General features: G+C 39.9%; 1 protein-coding gene across 1 annotated transcript; it reads left to right on the top strand.

The window, feature by feature from the left end:
* Positions 1-373: 373 nt before the first annotated feature.
* Positions 374-8,526, top strand: LOC133367587 (vomeronasal type-2 receptor 26-like). The gene is made up of 4 exons (XM_061591683.1): positions 374-1,165; positions 2,617-2,844; positions 4,122-4,248; positions 7,625-8,526. Exons 1-4 carry the CDS (start codon positions 374-376, stop codon positions 8,524-8,526), a joined length of 2,049 nt encoding a protein of 682 aa, XP_061447667.1.
* The last annotated feature ends 2,227 nt before the right edge of the window (positions 8,527-10,753 follow it).

The raw sequence follows: 10,753 nt of genomic DNA, 5'->3' as shown, positions 1-10,753 counted from the left end.
ATACTAGTACCTTAGGAAATGTAGTGTAGTAGACTGCTGCTAGAGACCTGGGCTTAAGACTCTCCTCTCTGCACCTTATAAACCCTTTCTATTACTGTTTTTTAGAACATATAATTATGTCACATTTGCCATGTCAGCAAATGTGTGCATAACGGCATTGAAAACACAAATGAAATATGGATTTCAACTCTAGATGACATTTGAGTCAACATTTTGGAAGAGTTTCAGCCAACATTTATTATTTTCTGTTTTAAAAAATATGCTTTATTTTTATCTCCCCCACAACCATCCACCCACCCCTCCCTTCCTTCAGCTCACATATGGTTCTGCTCCTGTGATGACAGATAAAACTAAAACAATTTCCTTATACCAGATGGTCCCAAATGAAGGCTACCAGTGTAAGGGGATTCTCCACCTACTCCTGCATTTCAGGTGGTCATGGGTTGGGCTCCTTGTGAAGGATGATGACAATGGAGAAATGTTTGTGCAGACCATCACTGAAATGCTTCCGCTAAATGGCATCTGTGTTGCCTTCCTAGAGCGAATCAAAATCATTCTCTTCAGTAGCTTTTTGGATGATCTAAAATGGTTGAATGGAATATATGATGTTTCCATGAAAAGCAAAGCCAATGTGATCATTGTTTATGAAAAAAATATTTCACATTTGAGGTGGCTGCTATATCTACCCGAAATGAAATGGGTGGCAATACAGCCTAAAGGTAAAGTGTGGATTATGACAGCCCACATGGAGCTCACATCACTGAGTTATCAAAGAAGCTGGGATATAAACGTCCTCCAAGGTGCTCTGTCCTTCACAGTGCATTCAAATGAGGTACCAGGATTTAAACATTTCATTCAGACTAGAAATCACTTCTGGACAAATGAAGATGGCTTTATCAGGGACTTCTGGGCACAGGCATTTGGCTGTGGTTTTCTGGATCTATTTGTTAGCAAGAAGGTAGAAGAAAACTGTACTGGGCAGGAGAAACTGGAGACCCTTCCTGGGACATATTTTGAAATGAGCATGACTGGACACAGTTACAGCATCTACAATGCTGTCTATGCTGTGTCCCATGCTTTACATGCCTTGCAACCATGCCAATCCAAACACAGAAGTATGGTGAATAGTAGGAGCCTATATCTTCAGGATCAACAGCCGTGGCAGGTAATGGCCTGAGAAGGCAAATATGGAAGAATACTGCATAGAAACTAACTTTTCATCTTCTGGATGTCTTTCCTTTTTTAGGAAGTACCTTAAATGGCTATTAAATATTTCCTTTTCATTTAGGGTCCATAAAAGTATTGAAAGTACAACATGCATATATTTTGAAGTATTGTATTGAATTTATCAACATGCAGAAATGATTTAAGTTATACCGGTGATGGAATCTGTAATGCTCCAGATGTAACAAAACTACAATTCCCATCATTATTGACCATTAGCCACACTTGCTGGGGCTAATGGGAGTCTAGCAATATGCAGAGTTCCTCATCCCTGCTCTAGAGAATCCTTCATGTCCCTGTTTACCCCCCAAATATCCCAAGCCCTTGCTAATATTTAAATCAAAGGCTCACAAAAGCTCATGAGTACTTGCAAAGTGCCCATCTCTATTGCACCATACCCCTTTCCCAAGCCCAGAAACCTACATTGAATCATAGGAATAAGGTGGCAGTATGTGACCTCATACAAATGTCTTTTGCTGTTGGGGAAATGTCTTTTGCAAGCAGGAAATTGTTGATATCCGTGTCATTTTTTATCAGAAGGACGATTGAAGGTAAATCAAAACTGAGTTCCTTCAGTACTGAAATGACATCTGTCTTCTTAAAAAGACCTGCTGATTAGAGTGCTTCATTCAGCTTACTATTTAAATACACAATAATGGACCCAGTCTTGGTTAGTACCATTGCCTGCCAGTTGAAAGAGTAAATGTTCTGGGGAAAATCCTTGATATGAAATCTTGCAAGACATTGCAAGAAATATTTCAGGGGAATTATTTTTAATGTTACACAACTTAAAAGGCATAAACCACAAGTGGTATCCTAAACAGCCAGTCATTTCAGGACATGGTAGTGTGGGCAACATCTGATAAGGAAAACAACAACAAAAAAGAGAGAGATGAGAAAATAAAGTTTCAGAAAAAGTCTGAGATTCCCCCCCCCCAACACACATACATCTCCCTAGAATTTTCTGCATCATTTTGTTCTGGTGGCTGCCATTTCTCAAAAAAAAAAAAATCCCTGAATTACTCTTGGTCCAGAAAATTGTGGAGAATGTGAAATGGTGACCAGGATGCCAACGCAGAAGCAAAACAAAAAAGATGAGAAAAAAAGAACCTGTGCTACTATTACAGCTAATGATGAACCCTACTCTTGAGAAATGGAAAATTCATTCTCCCTCTGCAAAAAAAATGGTTCCAATTTTTTTATCATGTCCAGTTGATGCATCTGAAGAAGCAGGGTTGGGAAAGACTTCTCCATGAGATATTGGAACATGTTGCCATTAGAAGTAGTCAGTCCAGGAATAGATAGGCCTGTAGTCAGACTTTGTATGCTACAGTTTCATCTATTATCCACTGACCTCAACTTATAAACATTTGCACTTTCTTTCATATCCAGCTCCACCACTTTCTGAAGAAAATCTCATTTAACAATAGTGCTGGGGAAACAGTTTCTTTTGACCACAATGGGGAGTTGACAGAAAGATTTGATATTATAAACTGGGTCACTTTCCCAAACCAATCCTTTCATAGAGTGAAAGTTGGATGGCTGGATCCCCAGGCTCCCCCTGACAAAATGTTCACTGTTCGCAATGATGCCATCACATGGCACAGCAGTTTTAACCAGGTGGGCACTAGCAGCAGGTTACTTTAGAAGTCTCATTTTCAATAACCAAGCTTGATTTAATTGGACAATGCTTAACATGCAAAATTCCTGGTTTGTGTATTTGCATGGCATGAAGGAATTGCAGCCATTTTGGGAAAACAGGATATTTGAGAATGAATATAATAAATTATACTGAACATATCTGCACAGGATAAAATTGAACAAGCATATAGGATCCCTCACTAGGGATGGAGGGGGAATCCGTTTTAAACAGATTTATACATGGAAATTGGTAATTCTGACCCGTGCCTCTTGTATTAAGCACCTGCTTACTGTATGCATGAGCTGCTCATCCATTTTTTTTAAAGCCTGACTAATTATATGCAAACTTTTAACCAAAATTATATGAAAAATGTATATTATATGTAAAATCCATAATTACATATAAAAGAGCCAAGGCCAATGTTGTACCTTATTTCTGCATCATAATTTTATAAATATATTAATACATGTGTATATTATACAGTTATATGCAGTTTTATATGTATCTGTTTATGTGCTGGTACCGTACATGCAATTAGTATGCATATAATATGTGTATAATAAGGCATATAATGTGTGATAATTGTTCAAGTTTTTAGAGAAACCGGCAAGGGGGGAATTTCTCGTCACTGAGATTAAGGAGCAAGACTGGATTTAAGGGGGGAAATCATGTGGATTAACTCAACATTGAAATTTTCATTTCTAAATGCCCTTGGGGAAGAACAACTGGAGGTGCATATATGTGCCTGGGTAATTATCTGCATAGCTGATACATAAAAAGGACTTGAAATGGATGATTTATAGTAAATTGGCACTATCAGGTCATTACACACAAATAAACTAGGGTTTTTTTTAATAACTGTAGTATAATAAAAATAATGTTACATAATAATGAAAACAGTAACTCTCACTTCACCTTCATGCATTGCACTTGTGGAGGGGGAGGGGGACAATGTTAGCAGTCTATACCTCTAACCTCTCTGGGTTAGCTGGTCTTGCTGCCTAAACATTCGCCTGATGGTAAGAGTATGCCTACTGGCAGTAAACTCATTCACAAACCCTGGTGTGCTCAGTGAACCCAGTTACTAGTATAGACTCCATACAATTACATGCACATAGAGCTCACCTTTAGCCAAAGACACAGATGGCATTAGTCTGTGCCAACACCCCATTTCCTTAAAAGAACATACGCAATTCAGATACAAATTCCCTAAATATATGTTCTGACTGATATATTCATTTTTGCTATGACATAGGCATTGCCCCTTTCTGTGTGTACTGACAGCTGCTACCCTGGTTATAGCAGAAAAAAGCTAGAAGGGAAGCAGTTTTGCTGTTATGACTGCATCCTATGTCCAGAAGGCAAGATTTCAAACAAAAGCGGTAAGTGATCCCAGCTGCAATCCTAACCCCACATATGTACCACTGAATTCAATAGGACTTACTTCAGAGTAGACATGGTTACAAATATACTCACTTCCTGGATGTAAGCCCCATTGAACTAAGTGAGATTTGCCTCTAAGCAGATGTATAGGATTATGCTCTTAATTATGGGGTTATTGTAGGTTCCTGATAACATGTATGGCAGTTCTATGTACATATGAGCACAGAGAAAATCAATATAAATTCAGGAACAGCAATATGCAATATTACAAAATAATACATGTTTTAAACTTAGGTTTACTATCTCGTATATACACAATAAAACATTAATAAAACAAAGCTAAAAAAAATTAAAAATAAGGAAACATATTAAATGCATTATTTATGAAACATTAGCATATAGGCCAGACTATGCAGGAATGTTATTTCTCTTCTCCACACACAATACTATTCAGAAGTGCAGCTCCTATTTTTTCCCCCAAGGCCAGAATGGCACAAAGTATAGTGCACGTATAGTAAGAGCAGTGAGAGCCAGTGTGGTGTAGTGGTTAAGGTGTTGGACTATGACCTGGGAGACCAGGGTTCAAATCCCCACACTGCCATGAAGCTCACTGGCTGACCTTGGGCCAGTCACTGCCTCTCAGCCTCAGAGGGAGGCAATGGTAAACCCCCTCTGAATACAGCTTACCATGAAAACCCTATTCATAGGGTCGCCGTAAGTTGGAATCGACTTGAAGGCAGTCCATTATATATTATTATAGTAAGAGCATAAGAAAAGCCTGCTGGATCAGTCCACCATCCCTTTCTCATGGTGGTCAAACCAGATGCCTACGGGAAGCTTGAAAGAAGGACCTGAGCACAACAGCACTCTTCCCAATTGTGATTCCCATCAACTGGCATTCAGAGGCATGCTGCCTTCAACAGGGAAGATAGAACATAGTCACTGTAGCTAGTAGCCCTAGTCTTGCAGTTTGGATTAATATGTTTCACATAGGAGGAAGAATGTACACTGGAACTGGAACCACAGGTTCCATACAGTCTGTATTCCAGATTTACAGCAGCATAAATTATACAGCCACAAGAGAGACTGTATACTATAACCAGCATGGATTTTTTGCATTCTGCAATGTTAAATTAAAAACACCCCCATGCCATTCTCCCCATAAGCTCAGTTCAAAACAAAACTTTACAAAACTTATAGTCCTGAACTCAGAAATGCTTGCTTAACAACCCTCTATGTTTTCATGGCGATACACAAAACAGTCAGAGAGAATTGAGAGCTCTCCATGGCGCAGAGTGGTAAGTGGCGGTAACACAGCTGAAGCTCTGCTCATGGCCGGAGTTCGATTCCAACGAAAGGAGGAAGTCGAATCTCCGGTAAAAGGGGTCAAGGTCCACTCAGCCTTCCATCCATCCATGGTCGGTAAAATGAGTACCCGGCATATGCTGGGGGGGTAAAGAAAGGCCGGGTACAGAAATGGCAATCCCACCCCATATATATGGTCTGCCTAGTAAATGTCGCAAGACGTCACCCTAAGAGTCAGAAACAACTCGCACTACAAGTACGGGGACACCTTTACCTTTTTTTAAGTGTAAAAAGAGAGAAATGAACATGTTTCCAAATTCTTCTAAGCTACACAGGAAGTGGATTGGACTGTGAAAGACCAACCCAAATTGTGTTTTTATTTTTACAAATTTGTAGGGCAGTACAATTATTTCAGAGAGGAAGTCATGTCTCCTGCTCACCTGGTGCATTCACTTTAGCTGCCCAGTTTCCCTGTTTTTTAAAGTTTGATAAAAAATATATGTTGGCTACAGGTAGGTTCTTAATCCACAAGGGTTTTTTTTTCCTATTAGTGAATTTTAGCAGGTTGGCAAAGTAGCAGCACATCTGCACAGAACAACTATGTGACATTCAAAAAGAATTATATACATGTCAAATGTTGTTTTACAATTGTATATAAAGATTTCTTGCGTAGCAATACACTGAACTGAAAGTTATTCACAAAGCAAATTGTGATACAGCTTTTAGAGCTGCTGTTCAAAGGGGGAAAGACATAACTTCCAATTAGGTCTGTTTAAGCCAATAGGCATTAAAATGCTCCTGGGGTGGTTTCATAAAGCCTGTAGGACTGATATAGAAAAAAGGATCGTTTAAGAGTGAAAATCCTTAATTTTACTGATAAAAAGTATATACATATCAAAGTGCCTCCCAGGGGTAGACTGAAATGGTACACAATCAATTTAGCATTCTGTCTTCAGGTGGCAAATAGAGAGTGGTGCTTCTGGTGTCATCTGGGGACCATGGTTTGACCAATGAATCAGTTTTGGGTGGAGGGAAGGGGCTCCAGGGTGGGGCTGATTTTCTTCCTCCTTTTAACTTTGAGCCACCAACTGCTGCAGTGTCATGACTATGGATGGAGGGATCTCTCAATTTCGTTTCAATAGGTTTTTCATTTTTCCATTCTTAAATTTGATTCTCCACATTTCTTCAGCAATTTAAGATTTTTTTTAAAAAAATCTCATAAAAATTCTTCAGCATTTTAGTACAAATTTCTCCTAATAAACACATGCATGTATGCAATTTTGAGCAATTCACACATTTTTGTAAGCATTTTTTTTCCTAATATAGTGCATTGTTGAATTTTTTTACCATTATTGATTGATTGATTGATTGCATTTGTATACCGCCCCATAACTGAAGCTCTCTGGGTGGTTTACAACAATTAAAAACATAATCCTTTTGTGCACACTTTCCCCTAATATATGCATTTTTGTAAACATTGCTTGGTTGGAAAATTATATCACAAAATTTGGGTAACTCTTATTTTCGAAGGAAGGCTATGTTTTGGTTCTCATACTGTTTTGGAAAGTGCATGTTTTGATGAATCTAGCTTCAAGTTCAAACTGAATCTCCCCCATCTCTAGTCATGACAACACCATTTGCCCAGTGCCTCTGGGAAAGGATGCTAGCATGTTCTTCCCATTGTGCCCCTGCCCCCGCCTCCCAACAGTGAAACAGCACAAACAGATTCACTGCATCAATATTTTCCCAGTTTGGAGATTCACTCAAAATGCATTCTCCCAGAATCAGGCAAACTCCAAAATGGAAAGAAAGAAGGCCATCCTTAATCTCTTTCCATCCTTAATCTCATGATCCTCTCATATAACTGGATATGGGGAAATTTCTACACAAAAAGCAATTATACTCAGAGCTTGGAAAAGTTACTTTTTTGAACTACAATTCCCATCAGCCCAATGCAGTGGCCATGCTGACTGGGGCTGATGGGAGCTGTAGTTCAAAAAAGCAACCTTTCCAAGCTCTGATTATACTACATTTGAGAAAACTGAGACTATTTCTTTTTTCTTTTTCCAGACATGGATGATTGTTTTAAATGCCCAGATGATCAATATGCAAACAAGGACAACAATTTATGTATCCCCAAAGATATTAGCTACCTGTCTTGGAATGAGCCTTTAGGGATCAGCTTAGCTATTTTGGCACTTTCCTTTTTTGTGTTCACAGCTCTGGTGCTAGGGACATTTATGAAGCATCATGATACTCCTGTTGTCAAAGCCAATAACCAGAACCTCACCTACACTCTCCTCATCTCCCTCCTGCTCTGCTTCCTTTCCGCATTGCTGTTCATTGGAGAACCTCAGAAGGTGATGTGTCTCTTCCAACAGACTGCTTTTGGCATAGTATTTTCAGTGGCTGTGTCTTGTGTATTAGCAAAAACCATCACAGTGGTTCTGGTTTTCATGGCTGCCAGACCTGGATCCAGGATGAGAAAGTGGGTAGGGAAGACACTGGCCAAATCCATTGTACTTTGCTGCTCTTTTATCCAGGCAAGTATCTGTACTGTGTGGCTTGCAACCTTTCCCCCATTCCCACATGCTGACATGCACTCAATGACTGAAGAAATTGTACTGGAATGTAGCAAGGGGTCATCTGTCATGTTTTACATTGTCAGGAGCTACATGGGTTTTCTAGCCATTGTCAGTTTGCTTGTGGCATTCCTAGCCAGGAAATTACCTGACACTTTCAATGAAGCCAAGTTCATCTCTTTCAGCATGTTGGTGTTTTGCAGTGTTTGGCTATCCTTTATCCCAACTTATCTGAGCACCAAAGGAAAATACATGGTAGCTGTGGAGATCTTTTCCATCTTAGCCTCCAGTGCTGGATTACTGAGTTGCATCTTTTTCCCCAAATGTTACCTAATTGTCCTGAGGCCGGCCCTAAATGTCAAGAAAAAGCTAATGTGGAAAAAGCATTGAAGAATATAATGCAAACAGAATTTACCTTAGCTTCTCAGAAATAAAATATCATCAACCTCTGCCTAAAAATATACAGTATGTCCCCTTAAACAACTATTGGGATATTGACTCCAGCAATAAGATGTACATCAACATAATAGGTTTCATTTATCATCAGTTTAAGAAGCTGTGTGTGTAAGATTTATAATGTTTTAAATGCTTGAACTAATTAAAATTATGTTTGGGAGTCATTTTGGAATATTTATAGAGAAAGGAACTCATAACAAATCAGCTGTGCATCCACAGCAGTACACTTTTCTCCCTATAAAACTTCCATAGTACATATTTACTAGTGCTGTGCACCAAGCCAGATCAGGCCTATTTGGAGGAATTTGGGCCTCTCCAAGTCAAGTTTGATTGTTTACATGTTTATTGAGTTCAATGGATTTACTCTTGTGCAGTCATGCTTAGGATAGGTGAGAGTGACCATGGGTCAGGAGAAGGGGGAAGAGGAGAAGGTGGAGAGGAGAGAGAAAAGGGGAGGGGAGGAGAGGGAGGGGATAGGAGGGAGGAGGAGGGTAGGGTAGGTTTGATCATTTGCATGCTTATTGAATTACAATGAAATTTCCTCCCATGCAATCATGCTTAGGATAGGTGAAACTGCCCAGGGGGGAGGAGGAGGCATGTTTGAACATTTACATGCTTAGTGAGTTCAATGGATTTACTGTTGCGCAATCATGCTTAGGATAGGTGAGAGTGACCATGGGACAGGAGAAGGAGGAAGAGGAGAAGGGGGAGGGAGAGAGGGCTGGGGAGGAAAGAGGGGAGGAGGAGGAGGAATGAAAGGGAGGGAGAGAAGGGGAGGGGAGGAGAGAAGGGGAGGGGAGGAGAGAGGGAGAAGGGGAGAGACAGAAGGGAAGGGGAGGAGAGAGGGAGAAGGGGAGAGGAGCGGCCAGAATGAGGGAATAGGAGGGAGGGGAGAGGAGGAAGGAGGAGGGTAGGGTAGGTTTGATCGTTTGCATGCTTGTTGAGTTCAATGGGATTTACTCCTGTGCAATAATGTTAGGATATGTGAAAATGACCTGAGGGAGGGGGGAGGAGGGACAGGGAGAGGGGTTTGGGTGGGTGAGGGAAAGCCCCTTTCCTTTCTAAAAGGAAAATATTGTTAATAGCAACATTATTTGGGGGGCTTTCCCCCACCTTTTTATTCTACAGCAGACACATGTAGCCTTCCACCCAAATTTAAATCTAAGTTGTTCCTGGCCACATCCACACAGACATTGATTCCACTTTAAACAGTCATGGCTTCCCCCATAGAATTGTGGGAAGTGTAGTTTGTGAAAGGTGCTGAGAGGAGATGCCCTATTTCCCTCACAGAGCTACAGTCCCCAGAATTCTCTGTGGAAAGAGCTGACCATTAAACTACTCTGACCATTTGAACTGTCAGGGGAATAGGAGTCTCCCAACAACTCTCAGCACACTTCCCAAAGTACATTTCCCATAATTCTTTGGGGGAGCCATGCCTGTCTAAAGTGGAATAAATGGCTGATGTGGGTGTGGCCCTCTGATTAGCCCAGTGAAATAGCTGTGTCTGGCTTTTAGAACATTGACAGTTGCCTGAACAATTATAGACTCCAATGATAATTTTTACAAAATTAATTAAAAATCAGCCATGCATTTTTTTTTAACTTTTAAACTGCAGAAGATGAAAGTCAGAATACGGGGCATGGTCAGTAATAGGATTATATGTACTCTGTAATCATGTCTGATTTTTAATTTCAGCAAACTATGAGATCACTGACAGAAAAAAGTCTAACAGGGGTCTAGATTATTTTACGCTTGTTTTAGATTTTGGATTCTCTCTGAGTGTTTTGTGTATCACCATGAAAACTTAGAGGGTTGTTAAGCAAGCATTTCTGAGTCCAGGTCTATAGGTTTTGTAAGATTTTGTTTTGAAATGAGCTTATGGGAAGCAGCAGAATAACATTGGGGATATTTTCAATTCCATGGTGGAATATGAAAAATTCATTCTGGCTATAGTATAATCGCCCTTTTGTGGTTATATAATCACCCTTTCCCCTGAGATAGAGATGCCACACCTTCTGCTTGTAGGCATATTACGTAATGACAACTGGCTGTGCTTCTACAGCAAGTTGCAATTTCCAGCACCACCTGCTCTAAAGAGCAGAAATTAAGAGTGACGAGCCTTTCACATTTATTATTATTATTATTATTATTATTATTATTA

Source organism: Rhineura floridana, chromosome 11, assembly GCF_030035675.1.
Source record: "Rhineura floridana isolate rRhiFlo1 chromosome 11, rRhiFlo1.hap2, whole genome shotgun sequence".
NCBI lineage: Eukaryota > Metazoa > Chordata > Lepidosauria > Squamata > Rhineuridae > Rhineura > Rhineura floridana.
The sequence above is the reverse complement of the archived record's forward strand: the minus strand, read 5'-3'. Positions and strand labels throughout refer to the sequence as shown.

What these genes read in the sequence shown, in the direction of transcription:
- LOC133367587 (XM_061591683.1), top strand. Translation starts at nt 374, where the DNA reads ATGGTCCCAAATGAAGGCTACCAGTGTAAGGGGATTCTCCACCTACTC. An exon ending in GGCACAGCAGTTTTAACCAG is followed by an intron (nt 2,845 to 4,121) that starts GTGGGCACTAGC and finishes GCTATGACATAG; the next exon opens with GCATTGCCCCTTTCTGTGTG. An exon ending in CAAGATTTCAAACAAAAGCG is followed by an intron (nt 4,249 to 7,624) that starts GTAAGTGATCCC and finishes TTCTTTTTCCAG; the next exon opens with ACATGGATGATTGTTTTAAA.